This window comes from Passer domesticus, chromosome 6 (assembly GCF_036417665.1).
Source record: "Passer domesticus isolate bPasDom1 chromosome 6, bPasDom1.hap1, whole genome shotgun sequence".
NCBI lineage: Eukaryota > Metazoa > Chordata > Aves > Passeriformes > Passeridae > Passer > Passer domesticus.
Window position 1 is genome coordinate 37,697,293 of NC_087479.1, and position 22,558 is coordinate 37,719,850.

At 41.0% G+C, this 22,558-nt stretch overlaps 2 protein-coding genes across 4 annotated transcripts; one reads left to right on the plus strand and one right to left on the minus strand.

The window, feature by feature from the left end:
* Positions 1-82: 82 nt before the first annotated feature.
* NDUFAF1 (NADH:ubiquinone oxidoreductase complex assembly factor 1) lies at positions 83-7,530 on the plus strand. Its single transcript, XM_064424678.1, has 5 exons — positions 83-235; positions 1,601-2,216; positions 4,008-4,193; positions 5,390-5,464; positions 7,101-7,530. Exons 2-5 carry the CDS (start codon positions 1,716-1,718, stop codon positions 7,239-7,241), a joined length of 903 nt encoding a protein of 300 aa, XP_064280748.1. The 5' UTR covers positions 83-235; positions 1,601-1,715; the 3' UTR covers positions 7,242-7,530.
* A 964-nt stretch (positions 7,531-8,494) lies between these two features.
* Positions 8,495-22,320, minus strand: NUSAP1 (nucleolar and spindle associated protein 1). 3 transcript variants are annotated; one of them, XM_064424675.1, is made up of 11 exons: positions 22,176-22,320; positions 21,007-21,072; positions 19,793-19,984; positions 18,614-18,788; positions 16,945-17,028; positions 16,142-16,242; positions 14,985-15,172; positions 12,054-12,229; positions 10,980-11,090; positions 9,836-9,941; positions 8,495-9,368 (listed from the first exon to the last, which is right to left on the minus strand). In XM_064424675.1, exons 1-11 carry the CDS (start codon positions 22,266-22,268, stop codon positions 9,281-9,283), a joined length of 1,380 nt encoding a protein of 459 aa, XP_064280745.1. In that variant the 5' UTR covers positions 22,269-22,320; the 3' UTR covers positions 8,495-9,280. The 3 variants fall into 3 exon arrangements, with proteins under 3 accessions (XP_064280745.1, XP_064280747.1, XP_064280746.1); XM_064424677.1 differs by lacking the exon at positions 22,176-22,320 and adding an exon at positions 21,503-21,521; XM_064424676.1 differs by lacking the exon at positions 22,176-22,320 and adding an exon at positions 21,423-21,479.
* Between the last annotated feature and the right edge of the window lie 238 nt (positions 22,321-22,558).

The following is a 22,558-nucleotide window of genomic DNA, read 5'->3' on the forward strand; positions in this document are numbered from 1 at the left end:
CGCCGCTGCCGCTGTCCCCTCACGGAGCCGCGCGCTGTCCCCGCGGCCGCTCCCCCGGCGCCCGCAGAGCCGCGGAGAGCGCGGAGGCCGCGGAGATCGCGGAGGTCGCGGGCCGCGCCTCGGCCGCCGCTGCTGCGTGCGGGACGTCCCTGGCCGCCGTCGCTGGCGGCGCAACCGGAGCGGCGCGGCGCTCGTTCCTTGGCCGGCCCCGGCGCGGCGGACCCGCGGCGGGAAGGTGAGGCGGTGTGCGTGCGGGGTCTGGTGCTCACGGAGCGGGAGCGGCGAGGCGGCTGCTCTGCGGGGACGGGGCTCGGCCGCCGCCCCCCGTGCTGGCCTCGCCTCTGCCCGCCGGGCTCAGCCGGGCGGGCGGGATCCGGGCCGGCGCCCAGGCCGCGGCGGAAGGCGAGGCGTCGCAGCTGCCGGGCCGAGCACGGGCTGCTAAAGGCTCGCCGAGGGACACAACCGGGCTACAGCAGAATGTACGGGAATTCTCCGCTCTCTTCTTGCACTCGGGTGCAGCAATGAGGAGACAGGGTTTCTGGATCGCGAACTTGCCTCCCGTCGTGTGAAGTGCACGATAGAGCATAATGTGAATCCTAAGCTACTGAAATGTGAATTCTAAAAGCTACTTCAGTGTAGCTTTAGGCATAACTTAGTTAGACTGTGAGAATAACGGCAGTAAATCTTACAGTGAGTAAAGGAAGGTGAGTGACATGTAGAGGGTGTGAGTGGGGTGCCTGACTCCATTCCTAAAAGCTCACAGAAGTTGAATGCCTGTGACATCAGTTTTGGTTTTGTTCTGCGGCATGAAAAAAACAAAACCAAAAAAAGTTCCACAAAAAACAAATAAAAACCACCAAAAAAACCAAACCAAAAAAACCAACCAAACAACAACAACAAAAAAAAAAACCCACCTGTATAATTTTACAAGTAAGAGAAAATTGCATTGTACAGAGCATTGAGGAGAGTTTTCCTGAAGCCTTGTTTTAAAAAAAAACCCACATTGAATTGTAGTCTTTCATGTTAAACTTTTCAGTCTTTGCAGACGTCTCTGTAATCCTAACACAGGTATATTGAGGGCGACTTGGAAGAAGGTTGTGGTATGGCTGCTGCAGGACTTAGTATTTGAAAAGTCTTGTCATCTGTGTTGGATGAGGTTGTCATGTTTGTCTGTGTGGCAGCAGCACCTACCTGTTGTGAATTTGTGATTTTCATGCAGGAATAAAACTTTTTAGTTATATAGGTGTCATCTTTTAGAAACCTTCATAGGTTGTTTTTGTTGGTGTTATCCATAACACTGAACTTATTGGTGGAAGGCATGAAGATAAATTGATTTTCTTTTCTATTTTCAGTTTTATTTGAAGTAGTTTACTTGGGTTTTCTTATTTGCATGGGGATTTTACACCATGGGCAGAAGGGAAAGCATAGGGTGGAAGTCAATAAGTAAACTCAAGCTCTGAGGAGGTGTCATTCCTGATGGGTTTTTTCATTCTGTTTTCCAATGACTTGGATTTCTAGCTAGTATTGATTATGAAAGTTAAATAATTTCACAAGCATCCTATATGCAATTTTTTATAACCTTTTCTCTTTTTCATTAAAGGTGAAGATCAACTACAGTAACTACAATAATATAGCTGTAAATACTAGTTTTGTTGTTAAATTACCTTTCAATCCATTGATTGCCTTACTGGCCGTGAATTTGTCAAGTGACCAGCATGGCTCTGGCTGTGCTGCTGAACGGTGCTTCCTTCCCCGGTGGATGCTGCAGGCACAAAGTTTTGCTCTCCTCACTTGGACCTCTCCTCAGCAATTCAAAATTGTACAGCAGCTACAGGAGGCCCGGGGCAGAGCCTGAGAAAAAACTGTCTTGGCAGAATGTTGATTTCAGCTTTAAGAAGACCATTGATCACCTGAAGACTCAGCTAAGCTTGCTGAAGAAGGAAACCCAAGATTACTTAAAAGGACCTCGAGGCCATCCATTAAATCAGCACTTGCTGGAACAAACAAGGGTGTTGTGGCAGTTTAGGAGCCAAGAAGATTTAAATAAATGGGTTATTTCCTCTGATATGGAGATTGGAGGGAAAAGTAAAGTTTACATCAAATTGGGTAGGAATAACCAGGCTGCTCTGCTGTATGGAACCCTCAATACAGAAGTGCCTCGTGATGGGGAGACACAATACAGTGGATATTGCAGTATGAGATCCAGACCACTAGTGGTAAGTACAGCTCCGTGTTTGCACAGCTTCTGATATGAATCTGAGGTGTTTGTGGAATCCCAGTGACAGCAAGTGGCCTGCTCTTTACTGCTGATCACTTTCAGGTTTCTCTCACACATGTAATTACTGCTGTGCCTGCTTTGACTTGGAAGGAACTTAAATTTTTTTCTTGGATTTTGTTTTCCTTTCTTAGAAAAGGAATAATACATATTTGATCATTTACTTATGTACAATAGACAGACCTGTTTGCAGCATCCTTACAAATGAAGGATGTGGAATGAATCTTTGTATCCAAAATTGGTATGATTAAAATAGGCATCTTTCTAAATTTGAAGTTGATTGAATGTCTCATAAGTAAGAATTTTCTGGGCTTTAACTTGGTCTATTCATCAGACTTGGTTACGATGAATGAATCATTTTCTCACAGGAGCAGAAAACAAGGCTTTGAAATGTACTTTTTAAAGGTCTGCCTCCTACTGTACATCAGAAAAAAAGCAAGACACAAATCTTTGATAGCTCAGAATTGAGCAAAATAGAATCAGAAATGGGTGTGCTTATTTTGGATACTGCTTGTTTCATCCCTTATTTCTAAGCACCTTTAAAAATAAAGGAACATTTTTACGCACGGGATAAAATCCTTGAATATTTAATGTGTTCTGTTGTTTGTATCTTGGCACAAGTGCTTAGGTAGAATAATTTCTGGGCCAAAACCTTGGGGAGTAGGGAATATGAGTAAGCAAAATCAATGGGTAAGTGAGAGACATATGAAGACTGATTAAAATGGTGACATTAGATCAGATGACTGGAACAAGTGGAGTCTGTCTGAATTAAACTCTCAGGACTGCAACTCACTTATGCAGATGTGACCCAAACTTTCACCTCCTATTTCTGAAGCAGTGGAGTGTATGAGTCAATCTTTATTTAAGTAGAAAGGCTCAAAACTGTTGAAACCATAAAATGCAGTAGCTACAGGCCTTATATTTATATATTCATAATGTACTTATTCTGTTACCTACAGGATGAGTTGGTAGAACAATAGCTGATAGGTAATCATAGTAATGCTGTAAAATAAAGGGGAAGCATCTGAATTTTTGGTGCTAATTTTGACTTCTTGGCAAGTCTGGCCAAGAATAACTTTGCCCTCTGTCCCTCATTGCTCCAAGTGACTCCAGTGCAGAAGGACTGAAGGACTCTTGGATATGTCATCATGCAAATGGCAACATCTCAGGATTTTTCAGATCTTTGGAAAAAATGCAATAAAGAATTAGACATGCTTGCAATCTTATTATTTTACACAGTTAATGAAAAAAAATTGGAACACATTAAATGCTCCCAGTGTTCATTAATCTTCCATTGGAAAGTTATCAAAGGGGATAAATTATTTCACTGCTTCAATTTCCTGCCATCACTTTTGAATTATCTAGAACTGACCACAGAATATTAAACTTAGTGAACTACATAAGTGCTGATCTATCACTGCAGCATTTGTGTAATTGCCTGATAGGGAATTATAAGAAGGTCTGATTTCTGATAGTTACAAGATTGTGGTTTATAATGTAAGTGTGAGTCCTCAGGCAGCAATATTGCAATTTGTGTCTCTAGTATAGTGCTGAAGGAAATGCAGTGAGCTCAGCTGCCAGGGTGATAACAGAGTAGCTGTGTTCACTGTGTTACAGTAAATACTATCTGACATAATAACAGGGGCATGATCAAAGCAACAATGTTCTGTACCTCATAATGAAAGTGGCCCTCTATTAAGGAGGAGTAATTCTATTTATCAATAATTCGTAGGGATCTTTTAACAGGAAGAAGTATTATGACTGGTCAAACTTCAACAGTCTGTATTTACGTGTCCGTGGTGATGGCAGACCTTGGATGGTAAACATTTATACAGACCCCTACTTCTCTCATCAAAAGGATGACCTCTACAGCTACTTCATGTTTACCCGAGGAGGCCCATACTGGGAGGAAATACAGGTGAGCTGATGAATCTTTCAAACTAATGAGACTGTCTTGAGGTCCTGGCCAAAACACAGGAAGGGGAATTCTTTCAACATTCACAGTTAATTTCTATTGCTGTCCACTCAACATTTTCATTATACAATAGATATGTGCCTTTGGCTCGAGAGCTCCCAAAACTGGACTAGGGGAGGGCACACGGTGTCAATTGTGTTAAAGAATTGTTCCACTGTGTGTTTCTCTGAATGCCTGCTGTTGGCTCTTACTGGAGCAATAGGATGGACACAGCAATTGAAACTCAGCAAGCGTTGCCTGGAATGTTCTCTGTGGTAACCATTTTATCTGTAATACAAATGGGTGTGGACTGTTGTGGGATTTTTTCCGTGTAACAGGATTTGCTAAACTTGGAGCCTCTCTGGAGTCAGTCAGTCTCAAGAGCTGGGATTTGTCATTTGTGACCCTTGATCTGTGACACAGAATAATATTTTTGAGAAGTGTGAGTTGCGACTCTTTTCTGGTGCAACTTGAGGACCTTTTGTAATTCTCTGATGACAGCTATAGGGAGGTTTGCACATCTTTATGAATTGGTGTTGAGTGCTCCACAATACCATTGTCCAGTCATGTGGGAACAGCCTGCTGTCCCTCCAGACGAGGAGCCAGGAGGATGAAGGAGTGTCACTGCTGGCTTGGATGTTTTCCTCTCACCCTCACCAGCCACCAGCCAGCCCTGCTTTCTTGCTCCCACTACTTTCAAAGAAATTTTTACATTACCCTGAAGTGCTTTGCTAGAGATACTGATGTCGGAGTATGAAGTGTGCACTGTGAAATCCACAGCCTGGGTACAGAGGAGCTGTCAGTATGTACCCATGCTAGACTTGAGAGTAATTTCTGGTTTATATTTCCATGGTACTGGAAGGAGATATTCTCACTGTAAGCAGCCACCTTCTGTGCTGCAGCTGTTCATTGTGTCCTGACAGGGTAATGCTCCTGTGGGATGGCTACAGCCACCCAGGCAGGGTGGGCCTGGAGCTGGCTGCCAGTGGCCAGCTGAAAGGGTTAATGTGACCCATTTCTTTGTGCCAGTTTCATGTACCCAACTAATGCTAGCACCAGATACAGCAGTGTTAATTTACTAACACGTTATTTTCTTTTCTCTAAGTTTCTGTTTTATACACTGGTGACACTAAAGTCTGATTTTGTTTTGTTTATGTCAGATTCCATTCTCCAAATTCTTTCTCTCCAGTCGAGGAAGAGTCCAGGATAACCAGCATCCTGTCTGGTTAGACAAGGCAAGTTTTCTCTAGGCTTTATTTGAAATTTCATTTGAAAAGGCAGTATAAGGAACACAAAACTGCTCTGTAAAAAAATCATAATTTCCTTCAAGATGGCCTGATATAGATAACTTACAAATTCTCTAATGTTTGTGAATTTGAAATTGAAGGGCCTCTTCATGTTATAAGATGCTTATTCTCATGTGTGGTAAATGAGAACATGAAGTTGTATATGGGCTATTTAAAAATATTTACTAGGAGTTAAAGGGACAAATTAGTACTTGACCTAAGTATTCTTCACTGAACTTTTGTTGATAGTTATTTTATATGCAGCACTTGACAGTAAAAATTACACTGTACTTCCAGTGCAATTTTAAAAACATATTTTAAAGAAACCCAAAAGTCAGGGAAGCAGTGGGAAGGTAGTTTAAGAAATCTTAATAAAATATCTTGGTCACATACAGAATATTTGGAGTTGGAAGGGACCAACAGGGACCATCAAGTCCAACTCTTAAATTAATTGCCCTCATGATACTAATATATGTTTTCCTAGGAACCTGGAAAAGCAGAAAATAATTGTTAAATAGGAATAAAAAAGGCAGGAAACAGTCAATGTATCTAGGGCTTGCAAAGGAATAGATTCTTCAGAGCAGAGTTTAGGTAACTCCTGTAGATTATCTGTAACAATGTGATTTGGGAAAAAAGAGCTTTAAAAACCCTCTGGACTTCAAAAGCTGAGGGGCTGCTTGTAGAGCTTGCTGCTGGGGCAGGAATAGCATTGAAAGCATTAGAATGATCCAGAGGAGTGTCAGTGCATTTACCTAGCTTTGTTCTTTATTTAGCATATATTTGCAATATAGATTTATATTCAGTCCCATTTATACATCTGACACAGCCTAGGCATTATTTTCCCAAACTTACAGCAGTGCTTGAACTCATGGGCACTGCTCAGATCTGCACTTTCAGCAGGCCTTTGGGACAGCTGAGTTTATAAGGTGGCCTGCACTGATGAATGGACTGAGCTGTTAATGATGGAGGTGTTTTGTAACCTGTGAGAGCTGAGGGAGCATTTGGGCAAGCCATAGGCTAATAGAAAGCATGCACGAGCCACACAGATTTGTTCTTATATTTAAGAACATTATTCTAATTGGAAAACAGTGGCTAAGAGCCTTGTCTTACTATTAAACTCAGTAATTAAGTTTCATGCCAGCTTAAAATTAAGTTCTAAAATGTCTGGTTTGTTGTTTTCACAGAGTAGATGGTGTATCACTATCTGGAATGATTCCTTCCATCCTTAATTACGTCTCTGTTTCTCCTATTAATGAAAGAATAGTAATTTTATGAAAATATGTTTAGAAACCCAATTATGATGAAAGTGGCTGTATAGAAAGCATGAAGGATAAAAGTAACTTGCTTTAGGCTTGGGCCATTTTAAATCAAGGGTTTATTAATATGTGGAGTCATTTCCCACTGGGGTCTGTATTGAAAATGGGATAGTGAATGTTCAAGCCTTAAAAAATGCTGCTGCATTTTGAACAAATACCGTTTTAAAGAAGATGGCTGTGATCGGTGTGTTAAATATAATTTGGGAGATACAACTGAGTTTGATTGTAATATTATAAATACTGTTCTACTCTTTGTGTCTTTTAATTAGGTTAGAACCCTTGGATTCACCATTGGAGATAAAGTAGATGGTCCATTCCAGCTGGAGATTGATTTTATTGGTCTGCTAAATGACAGAGCTCATAAAGAAAAGTTTGCCTATGAAGCATATGACAAGAATACTCCAGTCTAAGTTGGGCTGGTGTCCTTTGGAACATTCTTCAGATAGTTGGTTTATTTTTATAAAATACTTCTTAACATGTGGTTTGTAACAGCTTGAAGAGCCTGTGTAAACATTAAAAAGATAAGTGCATGAAGTGTGGCACCACGGGCATCTTTAAACTCCCAAATACAGACTCATGGAGAGACTGTACACAGATAGATGGATTGCAATGTAGCCTGAGAGCAGTTGTGATGTTCTTACAAAGTAGTAACTCTTTTTGGCTTCTGTCCTGACCTTTACTGAAAAAAGTATTTCACAAGTTTGTTGTTCTTTTCTTGTCCAACACTTTTATTTTCTACATTGTGATTTGTTGACGGTTGTAAAACACTTGCATCTACTAGTTTTAAACTGAAAAAGGTATGAGAATTAATACTCTGAGGACTGGTGCTTAAGTGTGACTCAGCTACTGAAATTTGCAAAGAGCAGCACCAGAAGTGGAAAAGGCAGAAGTATTTCAACCTTTAGCTTTGGCTCTTGTAGATAGCTAAAAAAAGTAAAAGCTGCCACTGCCAAGATGGAAACAAGAGCTATGCAGCAGGCTTGACTTTTCCTCAGAGCTGTTGACGATAATCCTACAATGATGCAGAGCCAAAGTTGTTGGAAAGAAGCAATGCTCCAAAGGAGGGGTGGGAGGAAAGCTGCAGTTCTGTCTGCTCCCTGAGGAGGCAGAGCTTGGCTTACTTAGCACCATTACAGGGCACAGCAGTTAGCCTAACTCTGCTGTGTTGTAAGAATTCACAGCCTCAACTGGTGGCACAGCACCTTAATACCTCCCTTCTGCAGAGAGATGCAGTTTTCAGTAATTCAGGATAACGACTCAGCACTTGCTTTATCAAGAGTATGTTTCAGCTGTCAAATTTAAATAATGAAAGCACTGACCTCTTCCACAGTGACCTTGTTTAAGTATACTACAGAAATATTAAATGTACCTGTATTTTATATGGAAGAGAGCATAATGAAGCAAGCTGAAACAGGATCTTGTACTGTTATCTTCCTTTTGCACTGAATTCAGCAGCTTAATTGTAGAAGAAGGATGATACCAGGAAGATATCAGAGCAAACATCTTTCTTGGAGTGGGAGGCAGGCGAGTTGGTGAGGAAAACTTGGCACAGGAAAACACAGCAGCAAATACAAGAGTGAAAAAACAGTGCCAGAGTAAGGAAGCAGTTGTAGTTAGTATACTAAATGATAAAGCCAGTGATAAACAGGACATATACAAAATATTTATTTCCCCCATTACATTTATTTAGAAATTTGTTTTTTCTTGACATCACAACATATGATAGGACATAAATTCACTGAAACATTTATTTGCTCAACAGCTGAGATTACAGCTGCTAAATTACCTTTCTACTTCTATCCCTAAAAAATCCAGACAACTTTTCTATGTATTTTTTTAATGTAAAAATAACAGCTTCTTTTAAAACCATTCTTTTAAAATGTACCTCAACACAATTAAGCATCTTAGAGGTGAAAAGCAAGAGGATTTTAACATCTGCTATTTACTATAGAAAGGAGCAAAACCTTAATTGTTCAAAGCATTCAGCTGGTAATTTGTCAATTCAGTTGTGACTTTTTCAAAAAGGTAGTTTACAATTATGCATCAGTTTGCCAGAGAGCTTGCATATTTTTTCTTCACTTTGAAATTCCCTACTGTTTCATAGGCATTCAATTAGAAATGCTGAGTAATTGCTGTAACTTAGAGAACTTAAGGATTGATCTGGAGAACAGGGCAAGCAGGTACTTTCAAATCTTGTCATTTTGAACACTGGAACGTTTTGAAGCTGCTGCTATCTAAAGCCTGCATGGCCTGCATTCTAGCACAATGGACAAGTCCATTCTGATGCACAAGTCTACCCTAAGTTGCAAGGAGGCTTCTTGAGCTTTTTTTTCCACTTATATTTTCCTCTTTAACATCTTTTAGTCAAGTAAATTAGTTAAATGAAAACATTATGAAGAAAGAAGATTTACAGTATTTACAGTGATCTCTTAGATCTTTCTTGTTTGTCCTAACACCCAGATAGGCCTCTACGTTTGGCAAGAGCATGAGCCTTTTTCTTTTTTCTGTCTTGCTCAAGTGTCTCACGCCTTTCTTCCCTGGAGGAAAAAAAAGAGACTATGTCAAGTTTTAAAGGTGGAGGCACAAGCAACCAAAGGAATCTGAAGCTGACCACAGCCCAACACAAGTTTAGTCAGTGTGCTGCCTTTGGCATAGGCAGAGATAAGAGTACCATTATGGACTGAACCCAAACATTCAGGCAAATACATCTGCTGAGACATGCAGGTTTAACACCTGAGGTAACAGCATGTCAATACTGACAGCTTCTTCCAAGATGAAGGTAAGTCTCTAAACTCTGGAACTGATATTGTTCATGAAAAAAAGTCTTAGTAAATTCAGAGCAGCCTTTTGTTGGCCTTCTTGAAATGAAGTAGTCATTGGAAGGAAAAATGGCTTTAATACAAAAGTATTCTTTCCTAAACTACATTTAAATCCTAAGGAGAAGAATGAATCATCATATTATTTTAAGTAACAGTATATATAAAAAGATCAGTGGGGTACTAACCTTGTCTGGAGATGTGGCTGTTTGTAATCTTTCCTATGTGAACAGATACCACCAGACCTACTGGGAACAGCATTTTCTTTAAATTCTCCCCACGGTTTTAGTCGTCCTACAATTTAGGAGCAAAAAGAGAGACTAGTTTAATAGTTCAGTAACTAATTGTGTGCTTAACTTCTTTTCATGAATCCATCCTAGCTAGCCTGTTTCTTACTGGTTGTTTTGAAGATATAATGCCTCTTTAAGCTGTACTTTCAGTTTCACCAGCCCATTCCCTACAAGTTGTTCTTCTGTAAGTAGAAACATGACTGTACTTAGAAGTAGCACACACCATGCAAAGTTCAGCTCCTCACATGAGATTAAAAAACCCCACCTCATTGTGTAAGAAATAGTTTGTATTTCCTGTACATGCATCCATTCAGTGGAATGCAAGGATATTTATTCTTCTATTTATGGGCTTCTGGCCATAAAATCTTAATCTTCAGTAGGGAGGCTCTTGAAGCATATATCATGAAGAAACTTTACACCAGACTATGTGGGAACCCAGAGAGAAAGGAAAGGGGAGAGGAAAAGAGACTGTAACTTTGTCCTCAGTGTTTGTATTAAAGTGCCCCGTAGGAGCAGCTGAGTGTGAGGGTTGCACAGGGTCACGGCGAGGGCTGTGACCAACGCAGGCTGCACAGAGTCACGGCGAGGGCTGTGACCAACACAGGCTACACAGAGTCACAGCGAGGGCTGTGACCAACACAGGCTACACAGAGTCACGGCGAGGGCTGTGACCAACACGGGCTGCACAGAGTCACGGCGAGGGCTGTGACCAACGCGGGCTGCACAGAGTCACGGCGAGGGCTGTGACCAACACGGGCTGCACAGAGTCACGGCGAGGGCTGTGACCAACACGGGCTGCACAGAGTCACGGCGAGGGCTGTGACCAACACGGGCTGCACAGAGTCACGGCGAGGGCTGTGACCAACACGGGCTGCACAGAGTCACGGCGAGGGCTGTGACCAACACGGGCTGCACAGAGTCACGGCGAGGGCTGTGACCAACGCAGGCTGCACAGAGTCACGGCGAGGGCTGTGACCAACACGGGCTGCACAGAGTCACGGCGAGGGCTGTGACCAACGCGGGCTGCACAGGGTCACAGTACCTTTGTGTGGCTGATACCGAAGTGGCCGAGAGAGGCTTGCTTTGAGATCAAATGTCTTCTTTCCGCTTGTGGGTTGTGCAGGTTGAGCTCCAAACTTGAAGGGGGTAAGAGCTACAAAAGGCATCGAGACACCATAATTAGAAAAGCGAGAGCATCAGTGTACACAGAAAGACCACACTACGATTGTCAAGACCAAAGAGCCGTTAAATGCCCCTGCTGCTACTTCTAAGGATAGAATTGCACAAACAATGCAATTCTCATTTGAAATAGGGAGGGGCAAGAGTTGCAGAGAAGTGGCCCTTTAGCTATGATTATACTGTGGAAGAACACATAAAGCTCCATGTGTTTTTCTAGTCTTGCAAGGGAAATTGTATTTCTTCTATGCCTATTTGTAACAGAGTGGTTTTTCATGTTAAAGAATAATTCTTTTGGAACAGGTCAGCTTCAGATCAGTGTGGAACTCTTCTTGCACCTTGAAAACATCAGTTTTTTTCAGCAAACCAGGACGCTGTGGGTTCTTGACCTGTGCAAATATCCCTGTGATGTGAAGGGTGTCAATGGCTGGATAGCACAGCTGTGCTGCTGCAGAGATTGTTAGTAATCACAAGACTTCTGATTTTTCTTAATTTTAGTTCCTGAGTTATCAGGGTGCTCAGGCTGATAACAGCTTGTCCTGAAGCACAGCTAGAAGCCTGATGCATGCTAACCCCACAAGGAGAATGAGACCTCTGAGAAGGTGTCAGGAATTTCTTTCTGTGCAAATGGGGTGTCCCTGTGTCTGCTGTATGAATCTTTTACTATGTAGTCCCTAAAGGTCTAGAACACTTTCTATCCTCTTTTCTGTAGGTAGCTAGGGGCCATATATTTAAGCTGTGGCACCTAAACATTTTAGTCAAACCACTGGAAAACAAAAGAAACAAAGAAATTACTGCAGTTTCTGAAGAACCAGTCATAAATTAGAGAATTAAATTAAAACCTGGGTCTATGTGACTTTTGGTAGTTAAAAACTTGTACAGTAATTCATTAAAATAAAAGTCTTGATCTGAAAGAGCCAAATATTCACATCCACCTTACCCTTTGCTGCAGTCAGATCATTATTTCTTGCATTCCCCTTACTGTTCTTCTTACTTATTAGTTTACAGCTCTTTGGAGTGTCAGGTGTGCAGATCTCCTCCATGTATGGAGACATTCTAGATGGAGTCTTGGTAAGAGAGCGTTTGTGCTCATTATCTTTTGTGGCTTCTGAGAACCTGAAAGATTTTAGAAATATGAAGACAAGTTCACCTAGAAGGAATGTAAGCAATGTGCCAGAATATAGATGGTTCTGCCTTCTATATTATTTATTATTAATTTATTTATTACAGATAGAAAGATTTACTGGGTGAAAGATGTTGATGTCGGAACCCAGGACATCTCTGTGGATGCCCTGGATGTCTCAAAACCCTGGCAGGGGCTCGGAGACCCTGGCAGGAAGCCAAAGACACCTGGAAATTCGATCTTAATTCATGGAGCAAATTGCCAACCTTATATAAAGAATTACAGGCCACAAAAGTTTAAGTAGCACAGTAGTAGGAATCACAGGGTGAAGGTAAAAATTTTAGAGCACTGTACAGGGGGGTTTTGTATGTTGTACAGGGGGGTTTGAAATTCTGTACGTGGGGGTCAGGGGTTCTAAGATGGAGGGATTTGGGCGTGCCCTGTCCTTCTTCTTTCTTCTCCTTGGCATCCATGTTCAGGATGATGTTGGCATGTGTGGATTGGTTCATAGTGAAAGTGCACTTGCCAACAAGGGTGAAAAGTATTGGAAATTGAAGGTAAATATCGAATATGTAGTTTTCACTATAAAAGAGACAACCGCCCCGTGGGCAGGAGAGAGTGCCCTTGGCTGTCTTGCTGATCAGACCTCGGCTGGACAGACAGAAAAACTTTGTAGACAAGGAACAATAAACTCAACTGAAGAGCAAAAGCAAGAGTCCAGACTCCTTTGAAAGCACGACCTGCCCAGAACCACCTTTTCCTGTGCTGGGGCAGAGACAATTGACAGCCGACCCTGGCAGTTCACAGCTCTCATACAAAAACTTTACTAAAATACCTTGCTGGCAGTAACACTTTAAGTTTGGAGCCAGTGTCAATAGCAGTAAGTACTATTAGAAACTACAAAGAACTGACTTTCTTGTTATTTTGAAAAGCAAATATACTTAGGTGCAATAAGCTAGTAGATTTATTCACCAACAGATATGATTTACTTTAGACCTGGATTCTGTAGTAAAGCATTGCATATTTTGTTAGTTTTAAAATTCAAATTAAGAAAAACTGAAAGACAACTAACAGAATGCTGGACCCCAAAGACCTACAAGAGGAAGAAGCTGAAGATTTTGAAACACACAAGTTACCTGCATACCAAGACACACACATTCCATATATATTCCAAATGTGTATATAGACATTCTTAATGAACACCTATGATTAATCATATACGTGTACATGCATAAAATTCAAAATCTTGCAAAAACACGTGAGACTAAGCCATGAGCTTGCAAGACTTAAAAAGACAAGGAGTAAGTGTTGAAGAAAGCTGGTTTTTTGGGCGAGTGAGTTTATGATGAAGTACAGCTTGCCAAGTCCACCACAGTGCAACTTTGGATGAAGGAAATTTTGGAAGCAAATTCTGAATGATACGTTTTGATTCACATATTGCTAGGAATCAATTAGGGCTACAGTGAAGACATCCAAGCTCATCCAAGAGGACGCTAGAGGTAGAGTATTTTTTACATTTGCTATCTATTGAAATCAAAAAGACATTTAAAGTAAAAACAAAGCCATTAAGTTTGTAATCTTGATTTTGACCTTTGAACAGCAGAAGACCTGCATTCCAAAGTCACATAATTATATATTATCACACAGCAATATGAGAAGTTGCATTACCTAATTTAAAAACAACAATCCCACATACACTTTAGTCAGGGACAAAAAAAAGCCCCAGCAGCCATGATCTTGGCATGCAGAAGTGGAAAAGTGAAGGTCATCAGAGAAAGTAACACAGCCGAGGCCTGTGAACAACCGTGTATTGTTAGCAAAGGGAGAAGATCCAATCAGAACTTCAGCCACTGTGGAAGGCTTAGGAAACTGATTAGAGTCAAGATTAGTATAATAGTTAGAAATCAACAAAGAAATAGTAGAAATAAAGGCTTTCATTAGAAATCCAAGCAAAAAGAACACTTATCAACAGGATACTGCAAGGACCGTCCTTTCAATTCCTTCTTTTAAAATGTTTCTTGATCAAGACTTTAGAAAAAATATTAAGAAGCAAATAAAATATACTGATAACAGCAGTTCATTAAGTATTAACACTAAGAGAATTAGGTTACTGTGGAGGAATGATGACATGCACATGATATTCTAAAAGGAAATGAGACGAGGTATAATAGCATTGAGGAAGAGTTCATCCATTCAGCAATTCCTCACAACTTCTGGTGTCAGTTCCCATCTGCCAGAAATGGTCTGCTTATAGTAGTCAATCACAAGAGGACCCCTGTTGTGACACTGTGCCATTGAAGGAGAGGGGAACTAGAGGACAAAAGGAAGAAAGTACCTAAAAACCATTGCAAGACTCACCTGGAATACTGAAGAGAGTTCCAATTCTAAAAATTTACAGCAAAATTAATTAGGATAAACAGAAACTATTAGGCTGCCTGGCAAAATAGAAAACCTAACACAGTAGTAGAAGAAACATAATTTGCTTAATTTTGCATCACTTGGCTTTAGAAAAATGAACGCCAGGATTTGAGATTGTTCTAACAAACATAAAAATGAAGAATGAAGACAGTAACAGCACAGTGAGGCTTAAACCACCCCCAAAGCCAGGCTGAAAGTTAGTAATCAGAATTAGTCTTGCATAGTTCATGTTTGGAAGAGAAATAATGTAGTAAAATCACAGTCAGTGTTGATTACTTCATGTGTATCACACCAAATGGCTTGCTGGTAGCTTTGGTTTGTTCTTTTTACCTGACATTCATTTTGGATGTTGAAAGTATGGAAGGATGAAATGAAGACTTCTGGGATAAAATGTTCCGATTAGCAGCGTTCAGAGAATTGCGTGGTGAGCGCCGCAGGTTACAAGGAGTGCTGGTGGTGGAGAACCTGCCTCTTTCTGGATTTGGGCTGAATAAAAATCTTTTGCCACTGGCTTGTTTCTAGGGAAAAGCAAATTCTGAGTTAGCAGACTCTGCTGACAATTAATTACAAAGCAGCCAAGAGGAAGGGAAAACACACAGTGAACCTAAAGCATATGGCCTCTTCAGTTTTCTCCCTTTTTTTTTCTCTTTAAAAGCATATTTTAAACGTAAGTATTTTTATTATTAAATTGACCTGACAACACATATCTTAGAATACAGAGTGTCTTTTTCTGATACTCTTAGGATATTTGATTTTCTGGTCAGCACCTGGCAATAGTAATTTGTCTGAAGCATACATTGATACAATATATGCCATTAAAAAATAAATGTAGTTTTCAGGAGTTTCATTCATTATTACTGTTTGATATGGACAGTGCTAGAGTAACCAACCTGAACAATTCTATGGCCATTGCCATATTCACTCACATATTCATGGATACATTACTGTCACTTTTTTAGGTTCTACTGCACTTTGTGAGAGGCCCTGTTAGCAGCTTTCACCCATGTGAGGATGAAATACAAGAACTGAGAACAACACATATTGAATGTATTTTTAAGGAGAATCATATGCAGCCATGGGATGATAGTTCAGGTACAAAAGAGAAAATATTTAATTCCTGCTCTTTGAAAAATAACCTATCCCCTTGGATAGATTTTGCAGCAAGGTTTGTAATCTTGATTTTTTTCAGACAGTTGTAAACAAAAGATCCAGGAGATCTTTCACAAAAGTAATTGTGACAATGATTTTTACTCAAAAACAACAAGTTAGTTGTTGGTTTCTACAGCTGTACACTGTTAACACGTAAAATTTTATATTGTTACATAAGTTATATACAAATAACTATATATATTAGTTATAATATTCCACTGCATGTTCACATGTCCAGCTACTTCGTGATCTAAAGAAATCTGGTAGGACTTTTACAGAAAAGCCCTGGAAATAACTGAATATGCCAACAATGGCCATCTTCCTATGTTATCTCTTACCTTGACTGCACTGCAACTTTCATTCAGTTTTTTTTTCCTCTCAACGTAGTCAGCAATAGATTCCATTTTCTTGAACTGAGCCTCATGCAACTTTTTAAAGTCTAAGAAGTTCAAAAATAAGAACATTCACAGATACAGTATGGTTCCAAGGGAGTTTAGTATACAATAGGATAATTTTGTGACACCCATGGTCATGGCCTCAAAGAAGTCAACGTGCCCCTCTAATTAAAGGCTGTAGACACAGCTGACCAAACAGGACCAATAGAATCTATTCACATGGCCCACTACCTGGTAATCTGGAGGATGATAGAATCATGGTCTGGGTTGGAAGGGACCTTTAAAGATCATCCAACCCAACCCCCAAATTCTGCAGTTAAAGTAAACAACAAATACTTCTACATTTGAGATGATTTAACACACTCTAAGAAGTAATGAACATGAATGAATGTACAGCACAACCATAGGATTTATAAAGTGAAAACTAAACAAGCAGTAATAGTAGCATGTATGTGTTCCTGTTCTTTGAAAATTATTAATACAAGTATTGTATGAAGAAGTCACCAAAATGTTCAATAAACCAGGGTTTTTTTTACATACATGTCAGTCATTTACTACTAAGAACTTACAAGCTGGAATATGTACCTTGAAATTTAACATTTGGGAAATTTTTTTTGCTTGCTTTTTAAAGAAAGGATATTCTTTTATTTGAGCAGGAATAGAAACCTGAGTTGTAAAAAACTAAGTCAAGTCTCCCTTTATACAGAGAAAAGACATCTCTTGCTGAAGATGGCAGGCTGTCTTACTTGGTGTGGTAGCTGTCACTCCTGCAGACCTCGATGCACGGCCCACAGGCACAGGGATCTTCCCTCCTGCAGGACGGGCATTACCTGGTACAGCAACATTAGACAAAACCAGTACAACTCCTGGATGGCTTAAAGTAATTTCAAATATTGCTCTAGTGTTTGTTTTAAAACACACTTTATCTCCTCAAAGTGGGTTTAGGCTTTGAGAAATAAAACCAGCTGGAATAGGTATGTTCTAAGACTCTCAAAAGTGCTTTAATTGGTTTGTCATTAATAATATATCTTGACAAACCACAAGCCCAGCATGAATCCTAAAGTCATATTTGGTTAGTATATTATGATAGTAGAATATTTTTCAGGGAAAGTTTTCAAGAGAACTGTGCTTGTGGTAAACAAAAACTTTAAATTCACAGGCCTTCATCTGTCTTTTTAAATGCTGACACTAAAGAAAAAATACCTTTTGACCAAGTTTTCTGCCACTGCCTTAGTTACATACAGAGTCCAAGTTATTTTTATCATCTCTGTTCTCAGGTGTAGTAATACACTCATGTTCACATTTTAATGATTAATTTTCTTAAGAAAAAAAAAATCAGTTAACAACCTTACATCAAGTTCAGCATTTCCATATCAACAGCAAACACTTGCATTTCTGGTCATTCACATCCCCTCAAAAGTAAACTTAGATGACCACAATATATTGAAAGCAATCCTTATTGGAAACAAATAATGGTGTACAGTTAAAAAAATCAATTTGTTGATATTAACTGCAGACTTGTTACTACAGCTTTAGGAAGAAGCACTGTAGCAGATGAGTGATGCCCCCAAGCATCCCCCACATATCCTATTGCTCTTGTTTTTAAAAACAACCTTCATTGAAAAACCCACATTTTTGAGTTAGTTCAAAATTATTTGTGGTCTCCCATAAGATTGTCCTTGTAGATTCTATGGAACAACAAGAATATCCATAATAAACTTACAGACTACATACACTGAGCCTAACAGAGCAAATGCAGAAGTGTATCTTACTTGACAGACTCTTCAATATCAAGAAATTATCAGATTAGGTAGACAAACTCATTTCTTCTTGTCAGCTGCATACACAAAGCAGCGGGGGATAAATTAATTCCTATTTTCAGTGGCATTATGTTTGAAGGACTAAAAACACTACCAGATGAAAAAGTGATCCAGTGGAACACATTCAGATACTCTTAGGTAGTTCAAACAAATGGTAAAGGATTCAATATTTTCTGCTAATTTTACTCCTGGAAAGTAAAGATGAAATTGTTCACCTTTGGAAAAAGCCAAATGAACCATAACAAAGCAGGACCTCCCTTTCTTGCCACCTCCTAGAGGCCAAACAACACCTCAAGGGTATTCCAAAAGGCACTGATCCTTTTGAAAGTGTAAAACTCAGCTCTCTGAAAACTCCTTCACTAAAAGCAAAAGTTCTGAAGTCAAAGCCAGCAAAATTCCTACACTGCAGAATTTGTGTTACAATGTTAAACAAGTAACACAAACTCAAACCAGACCAATTTTCTTCCAGTATCCACAAAACAAGGTACTGATGAACAGATGTGCCACAAAAATGGTACAAAGACAGAATAACCAAAAGATAATTTTATTGTAAGTAGCACAAATTAAAGTTACTTTTATCCAGTTTTGTACTTACGTTGCTCTCCCCTGCCTCTAGTAGAAGTCTTCTCTGCTTGTTTCTTCTGGCCAGCACCCATCCTTGGATTCTCAGTAGCTCTCTCTTCAGTTATCTCGATTTTGTTTTGTGATATCTTCTCTCCCTTTTTGTGCTCACCCTGAGGCACTTCATTTTCTTTCATTTCAGAATGCACCTGCAATTTAAACATATTTTGTTTAACCAGTTTGTTCCAACTGGATATAAAGCAAGGCTGTTCTGAGAACAGTGGGCCATAGATCAGATTGCCCAGAGAGGTGCACAGCCTTCATCCTCAAGGGTTTTCAGCATCACGTTGGATAAAGCCCAAAGCACTGGGCTCTAACCTCATTGCTGAGTCTGCTTTGATTGGGACATTGGACTTGAAAAAAATCTCTGGCTCAAACTGAATTAACCTGTGAAACACTTACACTGTTACTTCACAAAGTTAGATATATTAGAAAGCTTTGACCTGCATAGTTCTCAATTTTAGTATAAAATTGCCTTTATGAATTAAAGTCAATTATTTGCAAGTAAGATTAAATTCACAGGGGATGTTACTTTTTACTGTTGTATTTTTGCATACCGTACAATTCTCTAACACTAAAAGACTAGCACTCCTCATTTCTCTCCTCTACCTCAGTAAAAGTCTTTCAGACAGTTCTTAATTTACCTACTCCTTGTAACTCAAAAAAAGTCAACCTCCATCTCACCTTGTAACTTTCACTCCCTAATTCACACAACTCCCACAATAAAAAAAGATATGAGGTTTAGGCAGTCATGCAACTTCTGATATTTTTTCTGTATCAAAACAGTGAGAACAGCCTTATTTTAGATAAATTCTGAAACTAGCCTAAGAGTCAAAATGCTACAATGAACTAGTGAAAGCAGCATTACACTCAGATAAAGTGTTTGGAATTGTCTATTTCTTAAAGGATTTATTTTCTTGAAGCAGTGACTTAGAAGTAATGTCTGTTTATTATGGGACAGCGCACAAATGGACAAAAGTCAGTGCTACAAAATACAAAAGACCAGTACCAGAATGCTTGAATATCAATTTCTGTACATGTCTATATACACACAAACACACCCCACCTATAAATGGTGATTGAAAAGAAATCAAGTGTGCTTAAATTATGCTCAGAGGGAGGACAGAACACAAAAGCATGCAAAGCAAATCACCTGTTTCTCATCAGAAAGCACTGGGTTTTCTTCACTGCTATTTGTTTCCTCACGGGAGTTCCTCTTTTTTCTGGTTATTTTCTTATCCTTACCACCTCTTTTTGTAATGAAACACACTGAATCAGACAAAATTTCCTCCTGAATGCTCAGTTCATCTGATTTAATAGGAGCAGATGCACTCTTTACAGAACCCTGCAGCAGAAAAACACTGTAACTGGAAGATATCTGACACAAATATGAATTAAATACTCCAGACCAGTTTCAATTTTATTATTTAAAAAAGTATTTTACACTGAGGATAAACAGTAGCATGCCACATAGCAGCACAGTAATCAAGAAACTGACACTATCTAGATTCCCCTAAGCATCAAAGCTCATTGTTTGGAGACTTTAAATAGAATTCCTATGATTGGTTTATCATATTTTGTTTTAATAACATTATAAAAGCCTTATATTTGAAATTTAACTTACATGATGCCATGACCCTCCCATATTTGTACATTTGTGGAATACTTTTAACCAGTAAAAACAGAGCTCCTTTACTGCTTGTGAAAATTTTTTAAAAGCTGACAAGGTTTATAGCAGTTCCTCAAGCTTTTAAAGAAGATTTTTAAGGGATGCACTTAAAAGGAAAAGGAGATAACAAATTACTTTAATCAAAAACATTGCTACACTCAACAAAATATTCTGCTTACAGAAATCTTTTTAAAAACTTAAGAAAACAAAACACCAAGAGGAAATAATGAAGTAGCACAACTGTATTGCCTTCATTATAAGCAGAAGTAAATTTTAGTAGACACAAAATGCTTTCCAATTAGTACCTAGTCCCCTTCATTTAGGCATGCAAGATGAATAAAATATTTTTATATTTGGTACTGAATAGTGTCTGGACCCAAACAAGGAAGAATTAAGGTTTATTCAGTGGAAATTAAATGTTATTGTTCACAGAGAATAGGTTCATACTGATGCTGAAAAATACATTGTTAATTTTGGCAGCTGAAAGGAAATCAGCTGCCTCAAAACTAACATTAGCATATCTATTTCTATCAGTACATAAGTACTTTAAACGAAGGGCACTTAGAAGAAAAAGGTATTTCTGTTACAGTTCCCATTGTGGTCAAAATCACCCTTCAGCACATGCCCTGCTCTATGGGTTACAAACTAAGGTTTGCATTTCTTTAAAACAACATCCTATTATTATTTATATATGTTACCATGTTTTCACTTTCTCCATTGGTCCTTTCAAAGTGTTGCTTCAATGATTCCAACAATTTGTCTGCCTGAAGAGAAATGAAAACAACACGTGAACCAAAGAGCCCACGAAGGCACCGAAGAGCTGCCCAGCCCACCCCGCACGCTGTGAACAGACCCAGCAAAGGGGCAGGACATTCCCTGAATCCAACAGCGTGAGGCTCGCCTGGGACTCGCTCCAGGCAGTGCCTAAGGCCACACAAGAACCTGCAGCATATTCTCCACGGAGGCACAAAGGTAAATTTCCCTGACTAGGTTTCTCCTGCTCTATTTTCCAGGAGGTTGTTCATTTTTCAAGGAAGGAGACGAACTGTTTTAAGCCCCACAGCTGAACCCGAATTAAAATGGTGTCAAGTTTCTCCAATTGCTTCTGTCTTACCCATGCTACACGCAAAGCATTCTTTTCATCCCTCGCATACATTCAGCAGTAATAGTAATAAAACAACGATGAAAACACACCATTGATAATTCAGGCTACGAAAGACTCTTAAACACCTAAGTGGAAAGGTCAGCACAAAAACAATCAAAGCACCCCAAAACTAACATTGCCAGAAAAAGCCTCAGTCCTGTGAGGACAAGGAGCTGCCTTGTCCACCCTAGATGTTTCTTTCCAGGCTTTATGGCTCCAGGCACGGCTGCCGGAGGAGCCCGGCCGTGCCTCACACGCACCCGCAGCTCCGCCAGGACCTTACCCGGACCGCCGAACGCGCCCTCCGTCCCCCCTCCCGGTACTCCCTCGTCACTGCTCCTCCCACTCCGAGCCGTCAGGAAAACAAGCCGAGCCAAACGCACACACACACACGCACACACACACACACGCACACGCAGCTGCCCGCACCGCGGCCTGGGGGAACGGCCGGGCCGGCGGAGGAGGGGCAGCCGCCCCTTCTCGACGCCCGGGGGACACCGGAGCCCCGCCGTCCCCCTCCCCGAGTGCTTGCCCGCGCCCCGGACGGCAGCGCAGCCCCCGGGGCGCCCCAGCGCGAAGCCACGGCCGTCCCGCGGGCGGTGCCGCTGCCGGCGCCGCTCCAGACCCGGGAGGCTGGGAACGCGCTCTCGCCACCGGGCACGGGGGCATCCCAGAGCCCGGAGCACCGTGGGCGTTGCCCCCGCGCAGCCGCCCCCGCCTCACCCGCAGGTTTGCCCGCAGCCCGGCGGCCTTGGCGATGCGCTGGAGCTCGGCGTATTTCAGCGCCTCCAGGGGCTGCAGCGAAGCGAGCGCCATGACAGCACCTCAGAGCGGCCCGCCCGCCCGCGCGCCAACAGACGCCGCTCGCGCCGCCCCCGCCGTTCGAACTGGCCCGCTGCGCCAGCCCATTGGCTGGGCCGCAGAAGGGGCGTGGCCTAAAGGGGCGGAGCGCGGGAGCCGCCAATGGCGGCGCGGCCCGCCGCGCGTGCTTATTTTCAAGCGCGTTGAGGCGTTCCCGGAGGAGAAAGGCGCGCGCCGTGCGGCCCGCTGGCCAATAGCCGCGGGCGGCGAGGATGGGCGCGCCCGCTGGCCAATGGTAACGCGGA

Bases quoted from the DNA above. Each gene is read 5' to 3' on its own strand.
- NDUFAF1 (XM_064424678.1), top strand. From the start codon at position 1,716: ATGGCTCTGGCTGTGCTGCTGAACGGTGCTTCCTTCCCCGGTGGATGC. The intron at 2,217-4,007 runs GTAAGTACAGCT...AATAATTCGTAG, and splicing joins TGAGATCCAGACCACTAGTG to GGATCTTTTAACAGGAAGAA. The intron at 5,465-7,100 runs GCAAGTTTTCTC...TCTTTTAATTAG, and splicing joins ATCCTGTCTGGTTAGACAAG to GTTAGAACCCTTGGATTCAC.
- NUSAP1 (XM_064424675.1), bottom strand. From the start codon at position 22,268: ATGGCGCTCGCTTCGCTGCAGCCCCTGGAGGCGCTGAAATACGCCGAG. The intron at 16,243-16,944 runs GTAAGACAGCCT...TGAACTTCTTAG, and splicing joins AGTGACAGCTACCACACCAA to ACTTTAAAAAGTTGCATGAG. The intron at 9,942-10,979 runs GTACTGTGACCC...CCTAAATTGTAG, and splicing joins TCGGTATCAGCCACACAAAG to GACGACTAAAACCGTGGGGA.